At 38.2% G+C, this 25,458-nt stretch overlaps 1 protein-coding gene across 1 annotated transcript in view; it reads left to right on the top strand.

Moving 5' to 3' along the window:
- Positions 1-25,458, top strand: part of dnah2 (dynein, axonemal, heavy chain 2) — a 135,366-nt gene that overhangs the window by 72,077 nt on the left and 37,831 nt on the right. The window contains 17 exon segments of the mRNA XM_058781820.1: positions 8-133; positions 216-326; positions 1,351-1,539; positions 1,637-1,740; positions 4,205-4,394; positions 4,473-4,653; positions 5,062-5,189; positions 8,706-8,858; positions 9,469-9,594; positions 11,129-11,347; positions 14,121-14,238; positions 20,199-20,335; positions 22,774-22,911; positions 22,987-23,145; positions 23,423-23,575; positions 23,929-24,020; positions 24,599-24,797. Coding sequence (XP_058637803.1) covers positions 8-133; positions 216-326; positions 1,351-1,539; positions 1,637-1,740; positions 4,205-4,394; positions 4,473-4,653; positions 5,062-5,189; positions 8,706-8,858; positions 9,469-9,594; positions 11,129-11,347; positions 14,121-14,238; positions 20,199-20,335; positions 22,774-22,911; positions 22,987-23,145; positions 23,423-23,575; positions 23,929-24,020; positions 24,599-24,797 — 2,523 coding nt within the window.

Genomic DNA, 25,458 nt, shown 5'->3' with positions numbered 1-25,458 from the left:
CGTGTAGGCATGGTTGTGTGATGTCGAGCGAACCATGCGTTGGACTCTAAAGGACTGTTTGAAGAACTGCTCGATGGCTCTCAAGAAGATGCCAGGGAAGAGGGGCAAATGGGTACGAGACTGGCCTGGACAGGTGAGTGTGTGTGTCTGTATGCCTTTCTGTATCTGTGTGAATGCAGTAATTCCACTTCAAAGTGCTTTGCTTGTCTTTACAGATGTTGATCACAGCCAGTCAAATCCAGTGGACCACAGACGTCACCAGAGCACTCATGACCAGCAAAGAGAGAGCTGATAAGGCTGCTCTTAAATCACTAAAAAAGAAACAGGTGAGAGGAACTTAGCAGTTACAGATTTGGGCTGGTGATCTAAAGGTCACCAGTTTAAACACCAAAAAAGGTATTTTTTCAGTTTATGAATTATGTTGAATTGTGCTGCCGTTGTCCTCTTGAGAAAGACAGTTAGGCGCAGTAAAGTTTTGTTGAGTCCAACAATTACCTTTTTGTCCAAACAGTGACAGATGGAAAAGTGTTTAAAAATTCCATTTCTATCTGTTTTCATTAAAATTTTTGTTTTACATTGGATGTGGTGTGAACAGTCTTTATTTTTGCTAATAACTGCATCTAGACAGAATCTGCAGACTTTTCCCCCATTTTCTGTGTCGATCTGTAGAAATATGTGGGATTCTGTGGAATGGATTACAACATGGTGTTAAATGAAGCTGAGAGTACTATACTCTTGTTAGTAGCTGAAGCAAAATAAAATTAGCCCAAATATATAATTAACAACCATGTGAGCAGTGGGGGATTTGTAGAATTGTAGGAATGACAGGTGTTCTGAATTCTGCAGAAATCTGCAGAGCTCTCTGTGGAGTTCTGCGGGCACTGATTCAATGCGAGTCTGTTAATAACTAGTGGATGAACTCCACATACACTGCTGACTTCACTCAAACCCTTTATTGAAAATGAGTTATTCATTTCATGTGTATTTGTACTTGGAGCACAGGATGCACTAGATACACAAGTTAATTAAGGACGGCAGCTCAAATGAATTTAATCCAATCACATCTTATAAGCCAAAGCCAGTGAGACACTGAGAATGGCTCAGGCCTGTCTCTGTGCCTTTGAGAGTTGAGATTTAGTCTCAGAGCATGGCTTCTTGGGCTTTAGGAAGGTGAGGATTTTTTTGTTGTTAATTTACATTTGCATTACACATCTCAGCTGATGTTTACTGACTGTGTTTGGAGTAACTGTGGTTAGGTTTGATCTGGAACCCCTGATCCATTAAATTAGTTTGCATTTTGTCTGAGTGTGTCTGTATTCTAATAATCAGTGTTTGCATTGTGTTACCCAGGTGTCCATGCTCAGTCAGTACTCTGAAGCCATACGAGGGAACTTATCAAAGATTTTGCGCTTGAAGATCGTCGCCCTGGTCACCGTTGAGGTCCATGCCCGTGATGTCATTAGCAAACTGGCAAAAGCAGGCTGTTGTGATGTCAATGCCTTTGACTGGCTGTGCCAACTCCGCCTGTACTGGGACAAGGTTAGGGGAGTCAGGATAGTGGGATGGAGAAAACATATAGAATATGGAGAAGGTGATCACCACAAGCCTCTAAATGTCTCTGTGTCTGTGTGTGTAGGATGTGGACGACTGCATCATCAAACAGACTAATACCCACTTCCGCTATGGCTACGAGTACCTTGGCAACTCTGGTCGTCTGGTCATCACCCCCCTCACAGACAGGTAACACATCAATCAATGTATCAATGATCAATGTATTTGAAGGGGGTTTAAATGTGTAGATCCTAAAACAAAGATTATTTTTTTTCGGTCATAAAAAACCTTTAGATGCATGAGTTATTACGTAAATCACAAACACAACAAATACTGTTTTGTACTACTTATAAAAAAAATACTATCTATTTTCTGCCCAGAATGCTGTATTATATAGTAGTAGATATTCCAAAGGTGCATGATTTTTGAATGTTTTAAATGTCATAAATAATGAAAAATAAAAAATGTCATAAACATTTAAATGTCATGAATATAAAAAACATCAGTATATAAAGAAGAAAGACCCCCATGGTGGTTTGAATGTAACATCAAACAGTCTAAAGTGAGGACACACTTTTTTCTTTTATTTTCTTTATTTCTTATTTCAGCCCCACTTTATATTAAGTGGCCTTAACTACTATGTACATTTACATTTACATTTAATCATTTAGCAGACGCTTTTATCCAAAGCAACGTACAATATGAGAACAATAGAAGCAATGAGACCATCGAGAGTGCAGCAGTATACAAGTGCCATGACAAGTTTCAGTTAGCCCAGCACAGTACACGTAGCTAGGGTTTTTTTTTTTTTTTTTTTTAAATAGATAGAATAGATAAGTGTTAGTATTAGTTGGTCAGGTGCTGGCGAAAAAGATGCGTCTTTAGACAAATGACAAATTAATAATTTGGTACAGTGCACTTATTGTGTACATACTACATGTTTTTACATTGTACTTATATTTAAAATACCTGCATGTAATTACATTTGTAATTTTTTCTGTAATTACATTTATAATTACATCCATCCCTTACACCTTAACCCACCCTTAAACCTACCCACACCACCAAACCTGTCCCTAACCTTACCCGTATCCCACATCAATAGCAGCAAAAGTGTTTTGCGGTACAATATGAACACAATAAGTACATTGTACTTATTTTTTGATGTAAGTACATAGTAGTTAAGGCCACTCAATATAAAGTGGGATCTTTATTTCTTTTTTAATTTGCACATTTTAGAATAAAAAGTAAAGGTTAAAATAAAAAATTAGAAGTATGATTATTATGTGGTGACCAAAAATGAACTGATTGAACAAATTAGAAATGTATATTTTAGGTTCTTTAGAAATTAGCCACTCTTTGTTATAAATTACATCTCTGCACACTCTAAAAGATTCTCTCAATCATCTTTATGAAGGGCACTCCGGGACGCTTTTTTAATCTCCTCTATAAGCCAGGCACTTTATTGTCTGCTTAAATTCACTTTCTGGTCCAACTCATTTTTTTACGTTTTCCATTGGAATTCATACATCTTACGTTTGTCAAAAAATAAAAACTTGTCAGGCTTTTTAAGAAGGAACCTTTAAATCAAAATGTCTAATGACCAGCTCCCCCAGTTCACCAGACAACACACAGTAAAACGGGAGTGAAGCCTGTAGTGTTAGACTTACTCTGTATGTATTAACACCACCAACAAATATAACCTTCAGCTGAGAGATAATCACCTACACTCTCATATTATACCATAACTCTCAGATTGCTAGAGATATCAATATCCTGTCCTGTGTGACAGTCAACTCTTGCATTTGACTGATGCGATCAGCTGGTTTATAATGATCATTATGGGGACTCTGATGGCGTTATCTGACTTCAGCCATTATCCAAGTCATTATGAGGGAGAGACAGAGATCATGTCATTAACCTTATCAGTCAAGATCTTACCTCCCCATCAGCAGAGCACACCTGCACATAGAGGCAGAGAGAGAGGAGCTCCAGATGTCTCTTGTGTGATAATAGAACAAAAATGTTCTTCTACATGAAATTATGCAGCGATTCCTGCTAGGAAGTGGAGTCAGGAGTCAATGGCGGATTTCCTGTTGTGTGCCTTCAGAGGCCGCTGAAAATCAGCACAGAATGTGCCTCCAGTGGAATGAAAGGAAGGATCTAATCCGGGTTTATTATGTTGAGAGGGTGACATCTTAAGCCCACTCAAGGACATGGACAATGTGCTTAAGCCTGTCTGTCTGTCTCTTCTCCATGTGTGTATGTTCTTCTGGATGCATGTGATTGGAGCGAATGTCAGTTTGTGTGCCAGTTTGTCTATCTCTGTTTCTCTGTTTAAGGATTGCTAAAACATTTTCACAGAAGTTAACAAAATTGTTACAAATCCTCCTGTATGGGTAAAATGATTTGGAAATAGTCAATAAAACATGATGAAGTAGAAAGTGATGGATATGGTCTCTTCCATGCATGTCTATATCTTTGGCATAACTAGCCATGATTGTGACAGAATGATTTTGTCACTTCCTTAGCTCTTTATTTCTATAGTTTCTTGCCTGCAGTGCTTGTATGAATGTCTAACTGTCATAATGTATACAGTATGTCAGTATATGTGCTGTATGTATTACAGACAGTGTGCTTGTTTTCTGTGTAGGTGCTACATGACTCTTACCACAGCGCTGCATCTGCACCGGGGCGGTTCTCCCAAAGGCCCTGCTGGAACTGGGAAGACAGAGACGGTTAAAGATCTGGGTAAATCTTTGGGCATGTACGTGATTGTGGTCAACTGCTCAGAAGGCTTGGACTTCAAATCTATGGGCCGTATGTACTCTGGCCTGGCTCAGGTATGTAGTAAACTACATCCAACTTTAAGAACAACTAATGTATTGTTGTTGAATATGTGCATTTATCTCTCTCTCCAGACAGGTGCGTGGGGTTGTTTTGATGAGTTTAACCGTATAAACATTGAGGTGCTGTCCGTGGTTGCTCAGCAGATCCTGTCCATCCTGTCTGCTCTGTCTGCGGGACTCAACAAATTCACCTTTGAGGGGAGACAGATCAGCTTGGTTTGGTCTTGTGGGATCTTCATCACTATGAACCCAGGTATGCAATCTGCTTGTTGTTCTAAGAGGAATAGTTAACTCAGACATAAAAATTCTGTTATTATTTACTCACAATTATGTTTTTCCATCACATCAACTTGCTTTGTTTTGTGAAACACAAAAAAATGTTTCCCCATATATTGAAAGTAAATGATGACTGAGGCTGCAAAGCTCCTAAACGACAAAAATGCACCACAAATGTAGCTTAAAAATAGACTCACATTATTTTCCAGGTTTTCTGAAGCCATATGATAGCTTTATGTGGAATAAACTGACATGGGTAGAGGTGATTGGGTGATCTATGGCTTTAAATATCTTTATAGGGTTAGTAATATGTGTTTCAGTCTGTGTTTGTGGTTCTCATCCCATCAGTTCCTGTTGTTTCTGTGTGTGTATGTTTCTTCTGTAGGCTACGCTGGCCGCACTGAGCTGCCTGATAATTTGAAGTCTATGTTTCGGCCGATCTCTATGGTAGTGCCAGATTCCACCCTTATAGCTGAGATCACGCTTTTTGCAGAGGGTTTCAATAACTGCAAGGTATGCAGACAACTCTTCATATTCATAGTCTGAAAGTTCTTATATTCTTTAAGCTTTAAATGGTTGCACAGCATGAATAACACCAACGATTTTAAACAAAAAATGGACACATAAAGGATAACTTTTAAAGCATTTAGAATTAGGTCTCATCTACTGACAACCTTGAGAGCAAAAGAGATGCACCTTTTTCCAATCTTAAAGCCTAATACTTAATGATGAAGTGTCAATGCTAAAATCCTTTTTTTATTACGATTTAATGTAACTGTAATATAATTTATTCCTGTGATGGTAAATCTGAATTCTCAGCATCATTACTCTAGTCTTCAGCACTACATGATCTTTCAGAAATCATTCTAATATGCTGATTTCGTGCTGCTTGATATGTTTGTGGAAACCCTTTTTTCAGGATTCTTTGATGAATAGAAAGTTCAGAAGAACAGCAATTGTTTGAAATATGGATTTTGTTTTTGTAACAATGTTATTTTTGATCAATTGAATACATCCTTACTGAATAAAAGTATTACTTTCATTCAAAAAAACAAAACAAAGTACAGATCCCAAACCTTTGGATGGTAAAGGATGTATATTTTACACAATTCTAGAGGGGCTTCCAGGGTTTTGCAGTGCAGTTGCTATGATGTTCTGAGTGGTTGCTAGGGCATTGCCAAATGGTTTCTCAGGTGCTCTGAGAGGTTGCTAGGTGGTTAATTACAGACATAATTCAAAAAAGCCCACACCAAGTCGTTATGATGGAGCCATTTTATTGTCCAACGTATGCTTCACTTGGTGCAGTAATAGCACACCTCTCCTCAAAAAGCAGCAAGATTTGAGGCGTCATGCATGTCTGTACCACTAACGCCACTAACTAATCATTTTTGATTGAGTAATTTTTTGAGTTCAGTGTGTACGAATAGAAAACTATAGCTAAAGGAGGTGAGAGTGCTAGTTATTATGGGATATTAGATTCTATTGAAGATGGAGGAGATCAACACAGTTAGGCAAACACAGATGAACTGGCTCACACACACACTTACACACTCCAGGGGGCTGATCCTGCCATCGGATTACCTCCAACACGCAGCGGGCATGCCAATTGTGTGTTTACGCACGCGTTTGCGCGAGAGACATCCGACCGATGCCTAATGCCAACCCCTTCAAACACACACTCCACAAACACACACCCCTGTGGTTGACCAAATCCCACAAGTTTCCACTGGCTGCGTCCCCTCTCTTCCCCCTGCCTGCGTGCTCCAAACGGGAAGCCTCATTTGTTGATGCCGTACACAGGCCCGGTGGGCTGGCAGCGGCACTGGCATGGGGAATTGGACTCAGAATTACAAATAATGGACTTGAGATTAAGAGAGCTGGGAAGGGAACCAGCACCGGCCCCAGCCAAGCACAGAATGTCAATGGCAGATTTGATTGTCCCGGCATACTCGGCCCTCATCCAGACGCCCCTCTGCATAGTCAATACGGCAGAATCATCGCGAGCTGCCGAGAGAGAACTATTACCTTTGCAAATGAAAGGAAATGGACATATCAATGCCGGGCCATGGTAGAGAGAGAGAGAGAGTGGGGAGAGTATTGCCATGACGCACCGGAGTGTGCAGGTCTTGGTGTTATGAGCCATAACTGACAGCGAGATGACCGTCCCCTGCGAGTCCATAGTCTGCTCAGCCTAGCGTGACTCTGGCGCGTGTTTCTGTGTGTGCGTTGGTGTCTGTATAAGTAAGACTGTTAGCGGGCAGTGTGGAAACGGAGCTGACACGGTTACCCTGACTCGCACACACTGCTTCCTTCTGTTACATATTCACGGTATTCATGGGCACAGACATGCACTCACCTTTATGCTTCAGCCTTTTTTTTTGCATTCTGTCTCTCTCTCAATCACAGACATAAATTGCACCCATTGTGTGTCTGTCATTATTTTTCATTCAAAAACAATTGTGCTTTCAATTATTGTCTTTCCAATTATATTTCATGAATTATTGTTGACACGCAATTGCATTATGGGCGTTTAACACATGTACTGAAGCAAATTTAGAGCTTCTCTCTCCTGGCAAAATCATGTTCAGATTTTTACTGGACAAGCCAACATTTATACTTTTTATTTTTCACTATGCATTTTTACATTTGCCAGAAATATTAGTTTTTCATTATGAGTTTTCTTTGCCTTTTTTTTTTCTTTTGGAAAATTTGCCGGAATTGTAATGGTTATAATTTAACTCCATAAATTAATCAACACACATTTGCTGTAAAAGAGGGTTTCCTGAAACCTTTTTGCCAACCAAATTCTTTTGACCTAAAATATTTACTTGATAATAATGGTTCTCTGATGACAGCTAATGGTCACATGACATGACGGTAAAGAAATGAAATATTTCGGGGTTTTTTTAGTACGTTTATTTTTATCTGATTTAATTTAAAAAATGTAGTTTTTTCAATTAATTATGTAAGGGATAATCAACGGCTAGCTGTGCATTAAACGATTTGAATCCACGGCGTGGAGGCGAAGAACCGCCCGACGCGCAGCAGAGGGTGGTTGCCTCCACGAAGTGCATTCAAATTGTTTAATGCACAGCTAGCCGTTGATTATCCCGTTTATGCCATGGTCATTTCCCAGCATTCACATATTAAAGATGTTAACAATATTTGTGCTGCAATATTTGACCAGAACGATAAAAATGATGGTTATTTTTTTCTGTATTTCTATTCAACTGTAGCTGTATGTTACTATGGTTACCAATGTTTATAGGAAGCGCATTAATATAGAACGTGATTAAACTGACCTGGAACTACCTGTGCAGTTAAACGAATTTAATCAACACCTGCCAGCCAATCAGAATCTAGTATTCAGACAGACCATGGCATAATAGCTTTTCATCAACTCACAGACCCATACCAGTTACCTCAAAAAACTCCCGAAAATCCCTGCTGTAAAACAATGGCATACAATACAAAACATACTGATTGTGGTTTTGTTGAGGTCTTTCAGTCTCTGACTTTTTTTATTTCTTGGCTTCTGTTTCTTCATAGATGAAAAAATGATGCAATAAACGTTATTGAATTTGTTTGTTTACACCCCTCTCACTCTCTCTCACCTGTCTGCCTGACGTATTACTGAATTACTGTCAGATGTATTGCTTTATATCTTCTCATGGTTTCTATTAGCTGTGGGAGTTCAAGGTCACATAATTCATTTTTTTATTCCCATAAGATATTTCTTTAATGTTAATGTCAACAGGAACTGAAAACCTTTTAGACACTATTACTTTCTTAGCGCATGTTCCTGGTCTTACTGTGAAACTTTTCACAATCAAACCAATTCTCAACAAACAAAATTAGCTCTCATCCTAATTTCTTTTTTCTTCCGTTTGTTCATTTTCACTTTGAGAATATGAATGGGTTGTGAATGCAGTTTCATGCTATCCGTTCTCATTATAATCTCATTGCATTTTGTTCAAAAAGACATTATATTACACTTTTAATCTCTGTCTTTTCCTCTCTCTCTGTCAGGTGTTGGCTAAGAAGGTCTTCACTCTGTATTCTCTGGCAGTACAGCAGTTGTCTAAACAGGACCACTATGACTTTGGCTTGAGGGCTCTCACCTCTCTGCTTCGCTATGCTGGAAAGAAGCGCAGAGCTCGCCCTGACATTGTCGATGAAGAGGTGAGACACATAGACCTGCAGCATCCAATAAATCCAGAAACATTTCTCTCAGAGGCCCGCTTCACCTGAATACATCTCAGTGTATACTCAGTAAACCAGACAGTTTTTGTGTGTATGTGCACTGAATTATCTGTGTGTGTGGGGGGGGGGTACTAATGATGACCGGGACATGTCACTAAAATGTGCTCCTCTCTGGCTATGATAAAAAATGAATCAAAGGGGACAAAACCTTAAAAGGGAAGTTGAAAAGGACTCATAAACCACATATGAGTGCTTATCTCACCACTCTCTGTCTCTCTCTCTCCTTTTACCTGAATATCATCACCCATGCAAAAGGTGCCCCATGTTTATTTAAAGGTTCACATACAGTATATGTAAGGTATGCTTGTTAAAATAAATGTCATTCGGAAGCAGTAAGGCTACCGCTTTTGATAGCCGAAGAGCAAGAAGGGTTTTCAGATGTATCTGTGGCCCGTTTCACAGTTTCCTGCCCATAAATTAAGGTTGACATTTGGTCAAGTGAAGCTAGCCTGCCTTAGCTTTGAAGATGTACTCCTTTGCTTAGCTAGTTTAACATAATATTTTTTTTCTTCTTACCCTTTGACCTCAGATCCTGCTGATGTCTATGAAGGACATGAACATCGCTAAACTATCCTCCATCGATCTGCCACTGTTTAATGGGATCATCCAGGATCTTTTCCCTGCCGTGGAGACACCCACTATTGACTACGGAAAGGTAGCCTGTCCCACCGTGCATCTGGCCTCATAATGGACTCATAAACCAACTGAAAGTATTTGTGTATGAATGTGTGCTCTGACTCACAGTCCTTAAAAGCATATTTTTTGTGTTTTTTATTACACCCATCTTATTTTTTCAGAGAACAGCTCTCACACAGGCTCTCTCTCATTGTACCACCTTTCAAAAGATCCATTAAAGCCTGAGGATATTTTCCTGCCCTGTCTGTACACAATTCACACAGTCCACTTCTTTAATACAGATAAAGGCCAATGCAAAGGTGTTAGAGGGAGCTTAGTGGATAAATATCCTGACAAGCACCGCAAAGGTTGCTGTTTTAAAGCCCAGACAGTCTGATCTGTGAGCTGGAGAGTTATAGAGATCCCTGTTTAACTTTGTGTCTTTAAAGTGCAGTGTGTAATTTCTGTGCCAGTAACTCTAACTCAAGAAGTCCACCTAGAAATGGCCTACTTATAGTTTTCTCCGCACTCCCTGCTTCCCAGTCTAGGTGGGTTTACTTGTCTTAGCTGGTCTCCCATACTGGTCATCCTGGTCTGTTGGCTGGTTGTAGAGCAGTGTTTGACTCCAAGGCTTTCAGGGATTTCTCTTCTAATACAAACTGTACTATAACTGTAGGTAAGAAGTAGAGAATAATGGAAAGCCAAAACTTTTATGAGGTGTATTTGATATATATGATTATCAAAATACTTGATAACCATCTTCAAGAACTTCAAAACTTGGCTAAACCTCTTACTAAACTGCCTTCTGTTGTTTTGACTGTTGTGATTAATGCATTGTCCAAATACACAGTTTACTTTGTAAAAAAAAATGGCAAAAGATTCTAAAAGTCACATGAATTATGGAGTGTTTAAAGCTGTTCTGCTGAATACACACTGTCTAAGAGAGAAATGCTCTTTCTGAGGAAGAGTTTATGGTGTTTGCGGAAAAGGTTTGGAGAAATAAGGCAGATACCTCAGAACGTCTGCACAGCTGCTTCCTGCTTCTTCCGCAATCAAATGCGACAAGGACAAAATTGAAGGCAGAGTGTGATACACACACACATAGACAAAAAGTAGTACTGTATTTCTCCTGTTCTGCCTCCACTCATGCACATCATACAGTGTTTTTATTGCTGTTTTATATTACCCATCCTGCATCTTCATCTCCACCTTACTCCAGCACAAACGCCTCAGAGCCGTTCCCTTTATTCCTCCTCTCCATCTGTTTAACGAGTCGAGAGAGAACTTAGAGAGGGAGATTAAATTAACCTGAGAGTTTAGCATGGCTGCTTTAGTGCCCCTGGAGCAGTTCTGGTTGGTGCGACTTCACTCAGGGGTGCAGTATCAGCGGGTGTTTTTATTAAGATGGCCGCCCACCTCTTGCCAGTTCATTTGTCTTTAGTGCTTCAGTGTGATTCACCTCCACCGAAGGGATGTTTTTTCCAACTTCGAAAGAGTTTATGCAATGTTATGAAGCAATTAGCACACATTTGGTTATAAGAACTTGTAAAAATTTTCTTTCTTTTTATCGCCAGCTGAAAGAAGCTATAGAGGCAGAACTTCGACAGAACGGTCTCCAGGTGACCCCCTTCACCGTGACCAAGGTAATTCAACTGTACGAGACCAAAAACTCCCGACACTCCTCGATGATCGTGGGGAAGACGGGCAGCGGCAAGACGGTCACATGGAGAACCCTTCAAAACGCACTCAGCACCCTGCACCGCAAGGGAGAATCGGAATTCAACATCATACGTGTAAGACCTTCTCCTTTATCTCAACCTCTGTCTCTCCATCCTTTCTCTGGATCAACAGCTAGCAGTCTTGCTTTTCACGTTGTCTAAAGGGCAACAGGTCAACGCAAGGTTCCTCAATAACAAAGCGGCCCCGTTAGCTTTATCGAAATGAGTTGTTTCCATTCATGAGTAGTTTTAAGGGCAAAGAGCTTGCCTCTGAAACAAATGTCTTTGCAGCAGCTGTTCTAGAGCCTAAAAGGCTACGCCAACCTTCTATCCCTCATTACCATGAAAATGAACCGCCGTCAGCGGCCACGCTTATTCAGCACCCGATACATTTACCACCAAGACAACAGTGTTTCCCTTAAACACTCTTCGCTGTTTAGAGAACATGTGGCAACAAGGACTTAACACTCATTAAAAGCCCCCCTGACAGACTCTCGGCTCACTCGTGGGTGTTTTGAAAATGATGGCGTAGTCAAGACGGCAGCTAGCACTAATTGCCGCAGCTTATGATCTCTTTCTTTTCACAGTTGGTTTGGCTGCGGCTAAAGGAGCGCCACTCCACGCTGTGCTTTTAACACAGTCGTCTTTTCACCCAGTCGGCTGAGACTCCTCATGTCTAAAACCGTGTGTTTAGCGTTCATGTTTGTTCTGATCTTTTTTGTTTTCACTTCTGTTGTTTTTCCTCATCTCCTTCATTCTTTGTAACCCTTTTCACGTGTCTCATCCTGATGTGGGTAAAAATAGAAGAGTGGGGTAGGGGTGGGGGAATATGTGTTTCTCAGGTTTTCCTTCTTTAATGATGTTCCTGGAGTGTGTGTGTGTGTGTGTGTGTGTGCGAGAGAGAGGCAGGTGAGGTCTGACAGACTGTTTTTATGCTTTGTTGATGTTGTCAAAGTCTCTTGTTTCTCTGTTTAGATGCCATCCAAATTTCCCCCTTTTGTACTGCACTCTATAACATGCTAGGAATAGTATACTACTCTTACTGAGTTTAGTTCCAGCCATGTTCCAACACACCTGGCTGCAATTTTCAAGGAACCCTAAAGACCTTGATTAGTTTGTTCAGGTGGGTTTAATTAGAGTTGAAACTAACCTCTGCTGGGACGAGAAATGGGGAACACTGTACTTGCTAAATTAAACATTTAACATAATGAGGTCAGGTGACAGCATATTAATTTTTTTTAGTATTGAGAATAGCACATTACCCATTACAAAATGTTGAGAACAGCTGAACAATGAGTTTCTTTACAGCAGAATTAATATGTCATCACTGAATCATTATTTTCCTGTTTATCCCTGTAAAGCTGCTTTGAAACAATCTGTATTGTATGAAGTTCTATATAAAAAGGTGAGGAAACAAAACAAAATCAGATTTAAAAAAAGAAAAAGAGTACATTATTGTCACATAATCTTGAATAAGTGGCTTCCAGTTATCACCTAACATATGACAAATGTGTTTGTTTATTATATATACTACCATTAAATATTTGGGGGTCGGTAAGATTTTTGAAAAATTTTAAAGGCTTTTTGGCTACAAACCATTGCTGGATTTATTTGATATAAAATATAAATAAAAATAAATATCATTGATAGATTTCAAATAACTTTTTTCTATTTTAATGTATTTTAAAATGTAGTATATTGTAATTTTTTTTTTTATTATTCCTGTGATATATATACTGCTGTTCAAAAGTTTGAGATCAGTAAGCTTTTTAATGTTGCTCATCAAGGCTGAATTTATTTTATGAAAAATAAGGAAAAACCAGTAGTATTGCAAAATATTATTGCAATTTAAAATAACAATTTTCTATTTTAATATACTTCAAGATATAATTTATTCCTGTCATGCGAAGCTGAATTTTCATCAGCCAGTTTTTTAAATGATCTTCGGTGTCACATGATCCTTCAGAAATCATTCTAATATGCTGATTTAATGACCACTGTATTGCACTCACTGAAAGTCATGTGACAATGGATGATACTATTGCATAATATGTTCTGTTACAATCTTTTCCATTCCAAACATATTCTGAATTATTGCATTATGTTTCTCATTTTTAGGAAGTATGAGAGTAGTATGCAGTTAGGACTACACTAGTATTCTATCCTTAACTTATTCCATAACCTTTTTATGTACTATTTGTAAAATTGTAGTAAGAGTACACTACATACAGTGTAGGATTCAGTAAGTAGTAAGGTAGTGTTCCATTCTGAACATAGCCTAATTCTCTCTCTTTCCCTCCAGTGTTTTTGCCTCTGTCCCTGTCACTGTCTAATTCTCTGTGGGTTTGGGTACCTGTGGTGACTGTGTGTCTTTGTGGGTTTGGTGTCCTAGTGTTAGCATATGAGTGTGTGTGAGTCTAAGTCTCTGTTGGTTAACGTCTCTAGATACTTTCTGCCTAGTGTGTGTAATTCTTTACATTTTTGGGGGTCCATCTTCCAGCTGCCATTTCTATTTGCATCCTCCCTTTATTTCTCCCTCCTTCCTTCTGTCTCTCCATCTCTCGATGCCTGTCTCCTCACTCTTTCATATCTGACTCAACCCCCCTCTTTGCATATCTATTTCTGGTGTCTATCTCTAACTCTCCATGCAAACATCACCTCACCCTGTTTCCTCATTACCTCCACTCCATATAACACACACACACACACACACACACACCCTTGAGTCTCCTGTGTATCAGTGTCTCATCAATGTATGATTCCATCTCTATTTGATTCCTCTCCTGAAGTTGAGTCATTCTCTCTTTCTTTGAACTCTGACCTTTGAACTTTGCTCATGACTCTTTAGGAGTGTCCACTAAACCCCAAGGCAGTGAGCCTGGGAGAGCTGTATGGAGAATACAACCTCTCCACCAATGAGTGGACAGACGGCGTCCTCTCCTCGCTTATGAGGACAGCCTGTGCAGGTATGGTTTTTTGTTTTGTTTTGATTTAATTTGTTAAATTTATAGTTTTTGTGTGTGTGTGTGTGTGTGTGTGTGTGTTTATGTGTACCATGTGTAAGCTGTGTAAATGTCAACTTAACTTGAGTTTAAAGGTAGGAAACAAAATATTGTGTAACATTTGGATTCAGCCATTTGTTTGAATCACACTCGTAGTCAAATATATGTGCATATAAAGACAGCAGTCTGCTGTAGATTTCTGCAGCAGTGCACTTTAATCGTTACTCTTGCACTTCTCTCTTCTTCACATCAATACAACGTCAAATACATTTGCCTCCAGAACTGTCAAAACTTGTTAAAGAAAAACAAGTTCAGGTGTCTCATTAAAGGGAGAGGAAGCTACTTGGTGAGTCTGTTTTACAGCCTTAGTATTGATTTGTTTTTAGTTTGAAAGAGTATCATTGTAATAATACACACTTTAATGATATTAATCATAATGCTGAATGATTACCAGTTTAATTGAAGTTTAAAGAAACACATTTCTGGTGTGGTCTTACTGATGGGGCTGTGGAGGTGCATAGTTTTTGGCCACTGATGTACATACTAGCCTCTCAGATTCCGGTTAACACAGTAGTTTAATGCTGGTCAACATTCATTCAGTAAAGGTTACAGCGATAATTGCAAATAACAGTAGAAATAGGTCTTGCATTTAGATCTTTCATAGTTTTTCATATAGGATGCCCACTTTCAATTCATGTTGGATAAAATAATTTATTTTCTCATTAAATTTATTTCTGAGTGACACATTACATAAGTAAAAGGCTGTGAATGTGGTTTCATGGTGGCTTTAAGGTAAGCTAATAAGTTTAGAAATTTGCTGACCGAAATAGCAGTCACAGATAGCAGGTGCGATGTCAGCTGAAGCACTGACAGAGACAGAGGAAAGATAATGAGTCAATGAATCCTGATGTGACAAAAAAAAAAAAACACAGAAGAGAGAAAGAAAGAGGCAAAGAACGAGTGAAAATGGTTGTAGAAAAGTTTGCTGATTTGTTTTCTTTTTGCCATCCCGTCCAGCCTGGTCTCTTTCCACAAACCCTCTCTGTCTCTCTGCCAGTCTCTTGAGTATCACAGGAAATCACAGAGCTTGTTTTTTCCAGCCTTTCTCTTTGATCACTATACAGCTAAAACAGCAGGGATTGGAGGCACTTGTGTGTGTGTTTTGTCAGTTTTTGTACTCGTTTTCTGTGTGCAGTCCAATATGAAGTTTGTCAATCTGTCCGAAGTAGACTCTCAAGTCGTTCACAAAGGATGCGTTGTTATTCTGATATTTCTTAATTATTGGTCTATGTACTCATGCAGAGTTACGTCTTTGGTTGTCGTGTCTCTCAAAAATATCAATTTTTATTATTTTAATTAATTATATTAAAATAGTGTGTCATTTTTGTTCTTTATTGTAGTGTATCTCTGTGTTTTTTCATTTGTAGCTGCTGTCACACTGATCTGGTCTTTTTGATGTTCCCTGTCTCTCACTTCATCTCTGTCTCTACAGCTTAATATAGAAGTGTTCTCTCTAAAATAGATTGTTGAATCTTCAATACATACTTCTTAAGAGTGTTATTAGGCTAAGTTGAACATGATTTTACAGAGCTGACTTTTGCACGAATGGAAAAAAAAAGTATTACTACAGTGGGTCTCTGATGGTTAACATTGGAGTTTGTGTGTGTGCACTGCATTGTTCTTTTGAAACTGTCTGACAGAGCCAAAAATGTGCCTTTCCCCGGATGCTTGTGTTTCTCTCTGGACTTCTGCAGTCCCTTCCTCCCTCTCTTTCCCTTTGAATGTTTCAATGGGCTTCATTGGCATGACAAGTAATGGTGCATTTGCCAATGAGAATGAGTCAGTGAGTATTAAAAGGAAAAATACAAAATAAAAAGGAGAACATTTTAATTAAGCAGTAAGGTACAACAGACTGCTAAATTGTGAATAATACAGCACAGCCTCGAGTGCCTTAATGCTTATATAAAACAATTAGGACACAAGTGTTTATTACGGAGTCTCATTTTTTTCATTAAAAAAATTTATTAAAGGTATAGTATTTTACCCAAAAATGAAAAATCTGTCATTGGGTTGCTTACCTACTGTTCCTCATACAGTGGCAAATATTGTGCTGCCTCTACCCAGCATTCTTTTTGTTGTTTAGTTGTTAAATTGTGATATTTGTAAATACTTTTTCTGTTTTCATTGAACTTTGTGTATTGAGTCAACGTGAAATACAGCTCTAGCTGAGTTTTGTTTGGTTTGGTTTATTTTGCCATGTTTTCAGCCCGTTTGTTCCTGTTGCTGGGTTGTTTGCTGAGTGTGGACCTGGTCAAGATGATTCCCATTTTTCACAGAGGACAGGTGTACATTTCTGGGCCAGATAGCTTTGCATTTGTTTAGGTTTCCCAGTGTGTTTATTTTAATCACATTTCATTTGTGTTCTAGTGTGGTTTAGTCCAATCACAGGATTATTCTGCTCTTGAACCTCAGTCTGTAGTGAGAGACTTGTTTTGCTAAACTCTTGAATTTACAGGATTTTATACTGGTATGTAAAGTTCTAAATGGTTTCAGAGTTTAATTGCCTGTTTTGTGTCATCATAGTTAATGGATATCAGCCTAATTATACCCTGCATGCATTCTTTCTGGAGTTCCATTTACTTTTTTTATTTTATTTTATTTTTTTACAGAATTCAACAAGCAAGGTCTCAGTTGGGTGTTTTTCCTATTTGGCGAGTTCTTGGTTTGTTAGTGGACCACACACCTCGCTGCCATAAAAAGCAATGGCCTCAATTACTGATTCTAATATTTTCAGCCTCAGTTTAATTGAAATCTCAACAGGACATTGCCTTTTTACGACACAGTGGGCCCTGTGAGCCATTCTTCTCAATTCTTTCACCGCAGGGTTGATGTTGCCTGTGGACCTGAGTTTCAGGCCTAATTGTACTTTGATGAATGTGTGATATAATTGGATATGAATATGTTTTTCATGCACGTACATCTGGATCTTAAAGGTCAATATTCGAGTTTTTAATTTTAGGTTTACTGCCAGGGTAAATGGTCCAGTCTGTCAGTATTGTTCTAGTAGGTCCAACTTTTGCTGTGATCCTGAATCAGAAGCAGGTCTGAGCCAAACTGAGTGATACCAGAAACTACAGATGCTGATTGAAAGTGGTTTGAAAATTCTAGGCTCAAGCAACAACTCTCTATGCTGCAGGGATTTTGTTTTTCTTTTATAGCTGTAATTTTATTCAAATATTTTCATTTAGTTCATGCTTTCTGTCAACAATAAATTTATTGTGAATTAACCCCTTCAATACTTAAAATTAGAATTATAAGACAATGTGCAGTCAGCTGTTATTAAACGGTTCCTTACCAGATAAATTAATGAATGGACATGGAATATAGATTTTAGTTGGAATATTGAGTCTGAGTTGAAGTCAAAGAGTGATGTCGGAAATTGGTTGGGCCGATGGACAATGCAGTTTAGCGGCCATTATACAAAAATTTTGACTTCAGAGTGCAACGATCAATCAGTCAGGATCAAATATTCCAGACAGTTATGCAATAATGTCATAATTTTTAATGTCAAACAGCAGATAGAATGTAAGGCTTTTATAAAGTTATGGCAACATTTTTTGTTTGATATTAATTTCAGTGAATGTTAGAAGTATAATCAGATGTGCTGTAATTTTGGTATTAAAAAGTCATTTTTACTTCTACTCAGGAGATTGTGTGCTTTTTCAGGAATTCTAAGAGTCTGGTATTGATTACTACAAAACAGCCTTCCCTAGTTACCTCCCACACAAATGCTTTAGTCATTATTACGGATAAATTCATTCCCCCTTCAAGAGCCATATTGAATAGGTTTTGGAGAGCAGACTGGAATTAGTACATTTAGCTCTAGTGCATTTGCTTTTTAATGTGGTCGTTTTGTCTTGAAGCTCTTGTGCGGTAATGCAGAGATCTAATGGATTCTGATCTCAATAGCTGATTTGAACACCTCAGGCTGTTTGTTTATTTAATTTTGCTTAGAACTCTCTTTTTCTCCTGCTTCCCCTGCAATTAAATTTTCCTTTAGTTTGTGCCTAACTTCTTCCTCATACTTTTAACCTAATTTGTAGAGCCATTTTGTCTGTAGCCCTTATACTGTATACATTAAACTCTTTCCATCACACAGACAGGAGTTGCCTATCAGTCCTGAACTCTGTGACCATGCTGACCAAGAAGAAGACTCAATTCGCAACCATTCTCCTGCCAGTGATCAGTCCAATCAAAAGTGATTGTTCTTTTTGCAGCCCAATTTTTTCTCTATTTTTAAGGGGCTCCTTCAGTTTCTTTTCTATCCCAAGTATCAGTAGGGGTCTTAAACTGATCTTAGAGGAACAGTTCACCCAAAAATGTAAAATCTGTCATAATTTGTTTCAAACCTGTATGCGTTTCTTTCTAGAAACCAAAAATAGATATTTTGAAGAATGTTGGGTGCCCAATAGTTTTGGTTACCATTGACTTCCACTGCATTTTTTGTTCATAAAGTGTAAGTAAATGGGAAACTGAAACAGTTTGGTTACCAGCATTCTTCAAAATATCTTCTTTTACATTCCGCAGAAGAAAGGAAGTCACATTTGGAACAACATGAGGGTGAGTAAATGATGACAGAATTTTACTTTGTGGTAGGTTTATCCCTTTAAAGGTATAGGTTACCCAAAAATGAAAGTTCTGTCATCATTTATATTTCTGTTACAATGTTGCATGTACTGTAAAAGTTTAGGTGGAATGGACTTTAAATAGAGAGACAGAAGTCTCAGGTTGTTAAATATATCTTCATTTCTATCATGACAACCCTCGGAGGATTTTAGCATGGTAATGGATGTGACAATGTTAATGTTTTTGGTCTTGGAGGAATAGATTTGCTACGCTGCTAAATTGCTGCTGCTGCTGCTTATTGCTGTTGTTGCTTATTGCTGCTGCAAAGCAAAGCAAGTACAAGACCTTGCTACTGCCAGTACATATGCCGATATGGTGCTGTGAGTATTTAAGAATACATCTGCTCCTCAAATAGCATATAAAATAACCCATAGCAGATCTATACAGGTGGAGCTGGTGAAGGTGGAGGGTTTCAGAGGAACTCTGAAAGTGTGCTGTGAAATGCTCTGTTAAATGCTAAACAGCCATTTAAATGTAAAGCAGCAAGCTCATTAGCTGCATATGCAACATGAACCAATCAGCTTGTGCCAAGTAGTTTAACACTGTGAATATCATTGATTTGTGTTGAGGACCTATCAGCCTGCGCCATCTATAGTTTCATGACAGAACTTGGCATTTATTTTTTGTCTTTTGGGTTTAAAACGACATGTAGATGAGTAAATGATGACAATATTTTAATTTATGGATGAACTATCCCTTTAAGCTGTTGTTTGATATGTGTGTGTGAATGCTTTTCTGAAATCATTTTGAATGTAAGCTCACGGTTTGCAGTGGCTCAATGCGGCTTGTATCTGTTGCCTGTGTCCCCTCCTCCCTGTTCAGAGAGGGAAGATGGCCCAGAGGAGATGTGACACTTCCTGTAGCTGTGTGTGACAGGTCTGGTGTTATTCGCTTACCCAGGCAGCCAGCAAGCCTGCTGCTTCCAGACAGGGCGCGTTTGTATGTGTGTGTATAAGACAGATGGGCTGTGTGCCGTGTTTGTGTTTTATTGTTTTGAGTTCAGTAAATGAGACACACATGGGCTGATAAAGGGACAGGAAAAGATAAATGATCAATTAGAGGCTTCACCACAATTGCCTGCAAGTCTCTCTGGTGTCTGTGAAACCAAAGTAGGGAAATGAGACTGACAGAGAGAAGAAGAGAAAGGGAAAATGAAAAATAGAGAGACAAAGAGATCCAGGGTGTATTAGGAAATTCACATTCATTCTGTGTGTGTGTGTGTGTGTGGCCGAACTAAGATGAGAAGCCTGATGAGAAGTGGATTGTGTTTGACGGGCCAGTGGACACGCTGTGGATCGAGAGCATGAACTCTGTAATGGATGACAACAAAGTTCTCACACTCATCAACGGAGAGAGAATCTCCATGCCTGAACAGGTACCGGTGCCATACGATACTCGGCACACACTAAAACCTCTAATGCTGCCCGCCCAGGGTTATTTCATTTCTGATTCCAGACCTGATACCTTGCACTTCACCTCACTAACCCATCAGGGTACTACAGAGTACTATTTAGTATTTCCTTCACTTATAACCTTTTTCATCAGTTATTGGGTGAATCTCGTGAAGAAATGCCTAAGGCATATGAAAAAAAGCCATTATTCAAAGGTTTGGGTTCAGTAAGAATTTTTAATTTTTTAATAAATTAATAATTTTATTTAGCAAGGACACTTTAAATGGATAAAGTATAAATAAAGGTTTATTCTATTATTTTATTGTAATAACATTTTACAGTATTGCTGCTTAAATAAATGCAGACAAGGTGAGACTCAAAAAAAAACTTTCAAAAGCTAAAATAAATAAATAAATCTTAACAAACCCATACTTTTGAATGGTAGTGTATTTTGCATCAAGAAAAGGAAGCTTATTTTTAAAAACTATTAAATTGTTTTGCATACTGACATTATTTTTATGACAAGCATATTTTCTCCCTAAAATCTCATTACAATTATGCATTGCTATAATACTAAAAAAAAATGTTCCTGTAATGAAAAATTAAATCTCTGTAATGCACTTATGCTGTACAATTTTACTTTTTTATTTAATAATTAATAGAGTGGGGGAACTATGACGTCACTTTGTAGGCGGATCGGCTGTTAGCACACTGGTTCCCTCGACAAAAAGCCAATAGGATTTTTCCATAGACTTTTGGATTATCGCAAAAAATAAGCTCTGTGTTCAATCATAGTTCATGAAACTTACACTTTTTGTCCATCGAGATAATCTTCACAAAATAATATAACTTTTATGAATTTTTGAAGCCCAAATAAAAGCTAAACTTAGGCTATAAACGAACTACAGCACCACGGTTGCTCGCCTTCAACGTCACCACCACCACGCTCCCCACAATTTTTTCAAACTTATTTTTATCATGTTTAGTGAAAAGGATTTACTCTGTGGATGAATTTTAATCCATGCTACATGAACCTTTTCATAAAAATAATTAATGGAATAAATACAAAACTAGAGCCGAACTAAAACTGAAATGAGACATTAGTAATAAATAGTATAGTGAATAAATGAAATAATCATAACTAAAGGACACATGAATGCATGTGTTTCTGTACTTTTTGAAATAAGGTGCATTAAAAGTCGATAAATCCTTGATTAATATGAATATTTTAATTAAAAACGTGTCTCCACGTACTATTCAATAAAATTCTAGTGCATTTAATCTATTAAATAACAGCAGAGTGAGCGAGTTTTTGGATATGGTAAGATTAAACTTATTTTAGTGAATAAAGTACCACATTTCAGCTATCATTTTGTTAGGTAGGGTACACATAATGTTATTTTATCCTTGCTTCTAGAAAATCCTCAATCTATAACAGCTTCATGTGGCCGTAATCATTTAATTTTAATGTGGCTTTAAGCGCTATGCATCGTTAAAGTTAAAGCCGATAAATGTGGTGTTTACATGGAATAATCGTAATATGAGTTTATCTTATGGTGCGACCCCAGAGTCTCCATATCAGTAGGAAAGCGATAAAACGAGCATCTTCCATCTTCCATCCATTCGACCTTATTTTAGGGGATTTAATCAAACTCCCATTCAGAAAACCCATTGACTCTGGGACGATGGAACCGGAAGTGCTAAGATCGCTTCCGGGTTTTTGCCTAGAAAGTGACATCATAGTTCCACCACTCTATTTACATACAATTATATTTTTCTATTATAGTGATGATGATGATGATTATTAATTTATTGGTAACACTTTACAATAAGGTGTCATTTGTTAACATTAGTTAATGTATTAACTAATATGAACAAACAATGAACAATACATTTATTACATTATTTATGTCTTTGTTAATGTTAGTTAATAAAAATAGAGTTGTTTATATTGTTTGTTCATGTTAGTTCACAGTGCATTAACTAATGTTAACAAGCACAACTCGTGATTTTAATAATGCATTAGTAAATGCTGAAATTAACATTCACTAAGATTAATAAATGCTGTAGAAGTATTGTCCATTGTTAGTTCATGTTAACTAATGTAGTTAACTAATGTGAACTAATGAACCTTATTGTAAAGTGTTACCAATTTATTAATATTAGAATTTAGGTGGGAAAATCAGCTTAAATGTCATAGAAAATTTTTTCGCAATACATAAAATAATCCTAATGGCCCTAAAATAGATTTCTTTTCATATACTGTATGCAAAATGACATTTCTTAATTATTTATTTTGTTTTAGTGTGAAATGGGATGCTGTCATGTTCTTGACAGGTTTCGTGAGATTCACTTTTCAGCTCAGTGACAGTTCTGTGCTTATTTGGTTGGGTTTAAACATTAATGAGAGAGTGTGTTGCAGGTCTCATTATTGTTTGAAGTGGAGGATCTAGCTGTGGCATCTCCTGCTACTGTGTCTCGCTGTGGAATGGTTTACAACGACTACTCTGATTTGACCTGGAAGCCTTATGTTCAGTCCTGGATGGAAAAACGGCAGAAGGTTTGGGACACAATGTGAAGCATCGTGTTATACATTTGGCAAAATGCTACATATCTCTCTCTCTTTCGCTCTCAGGTTGAAATGGATCATCTCAGGCAGCTGTTTGACCGCCACATAGACAAGACCCTCACCTTTAAGAAGACTCACTGTAAGGAGCTGGTGCCCATCACTGAACTGAACGGAGTGGCGTCGCTCTGTAGGCTCTACAACTCGCTGGCCACTCGAGAGAACGGGGTCAGAACACTTTCACTTCTTTGATGTGTACAGCTAATATTGCAACTGACCATCATTCATGGAACATCAGTGTATTACTAAAACATTTAGAATGACATGAGATTTTTATTAATGGGTAAACTAGTTCTTTAAAAGCACTTTTCAGCGCTAATTCTTCACTGCGTGTCTTTAGTAAAACCTGACAGTACTATTTTAACACCAAAAGATGGTTTGCGCTGGCGTAAAAAGCTGTAAAAGCTGTTAGTAAAACTGGCCCTAACTCTCTCTGGCTGGTCAGGTGAACCCAGCGGACTCTGAAAACTTTGGCCGTATGGTGGAGCTCTGGTTCATCTTCAGTCTCATATGGTCTGTGTGCGCCTCCGTAGATGAAGATGGACGCAAGAAGATTGACAACTTCCTGCGGGAAATAGAGGGAACTTTCCCTAACAAGGTATACAGTGGGCCAAAATGTGTATGAAGTGTGTAATTTCTGTGCCATTAATGTCACCAAATAGAATTGCAAAATATTGACTTAAATACATGTGAAGTCATTTCATTTTTTGTTATCTAGTTCACACGTTTTTAAGTATCCAAATACTTTTTGGGGGCACAGTAGTCTACATACAGTGTGAAATAGATAACATGCTTGTGTAATTAATGTAAATGTATGCACGCACATACTCACACATGCTAATGTTACATGAAAAGTACTGATGCTCTGGATCTAGAATAAATGTTCAAGCCTTTTTGCCTACAGAAACAAATATATTACTAGAGAAATAATCACCTTGTGTTAAACCTCAGGACACCATCTACGAATACTACGTGGACACCAAGAACAAAACGTGGGCGTCATTTGAGGACAAGCTGCCCAAAGGCTGGCGCTACGCCTCCAAGTGAGATGTGTGTGTGTGTGTGCCCCCATCCTCCCCCTATTCAGGGGTCTCTGCCAGCCGCCTACGGGCTCAGTCAAAGGCCCCTCGCCTGGCTCCCTCCCAGACTTCTGAATTCCCCGTCTATTCATATTTCTCATCTTTTTCATCCTTCTTCATCTCTCTCTTCTCTCCCCTGCTCTCATTTGTCATGTCAGTCCAACTCTTTCCCCTTCATTGTCCTTTGTCCTCTTGGCTCTCTTTGCTCCCTTTTTGTCGGCTGTCCATTTTTCCTTTTTTTTTCTTACCTGACTCTTTTTTTATCCCTCTGTTCATTTGAAATGTCTCGCTACATCTTTCAATTTTCAGGCTTTCAATCAAGACTTTTCACCTCCTCTTCCTCCTCGGTATTCTCATTCATTCTGCTCTCTCAACTCTATTTCCTCCCACCCATTTTTGCTCTTTCTTTCTCTCTCTCTTGCTCTGTATTCTACTTTTTTTCTTCATTTTTGTCCTCTTTTTAAAGCATGTCTCATTCTTAGCCGTCCCACTTTTCAACTTTCTTTCTGGCGTCTTTTTAATTATCATCTGTCTCTCTGCAGCGCTCCGTTCTATAAGATCATGGTCCCCACAGTGGACACTGTGCGCTATCATTATCTGGTCAAGGCTCTGGTGTCCACTCAGCACCCTGTGCTCCTGACGGGTCCAGTGGGGACAGGAAAGACTTCAGTGGCCCAGAATGTCCTGCAGAGCCTGGACTCAGTCACGTGGGCCATGCTCACCATCAACATGTCCTCACAGGTGATGAGAAACACTTTTAGTATTAGTAATAAGGTGAATTTTGATCTCAGTAGAAGCACTTGATAAATCCCAAGGATGATCTCAAAAAATAAATCAATAAAATATATAATATATAAGTATCTTCAGGAAAAGATATTTGAGAAGCAAAAGTTAAGGTTGAAAGATTGGACTGAAAGAAGAAACGTTGAAAATGGCTATTCATGAACCATCACCAGGTGTCTCCAGGGGGACTGCTCCTGTTATAAGTGAGCTGTAATTTGGGTTGAATAAAAGAATGAGTAATAATGAATGAATAATAGGTCATTTTAGTTTTGTTAAGAATATTTCGTAGCATAAAAGACTGACATATTAAAATAGTTATGAGTTCTGGTGCTTAGAATAAAAATATCTCCAGAGAACAAAAATGAAGTGTATTATTACTTTTAAGAGTTTGAGGTTGGTAAGATTTTGTATTTATTATTATTATTTTTTTAAGTTTATGTTTGCTCATCAGGGGTGCATTCATTTGACCAAAAAATATAGTAGAAACAGTAATATTATGAAATAGTATTATAATTTAAAATTGTTTTCTATTTTAATGTATTGTAAACTGTAATTGATTCCTGTGATGGCAAAGCTGAATACTCCAGTCTTCAGTGTCACATGATTCTTCAGAAATCAT

The sequence above is a fragment of the Onychostoma macrolepis genome, chromosome 07, assembly GCF_012432095.1.
Source record: "Onychostoma macrolepis isolate SWU-2019 chromosome 07, ASM1243209v1, whole genome shotgun sequence".
Lineage (NCBI taxonomy): Eukaryota > Metazoa > Chordata > Actinopteri > Cypriniformes > Cyprinidae > Onychostoma > Onychostoma macrolepis.
This window is presented reverse-complemented; position numbering and strand designations above follow the sequence as displayed.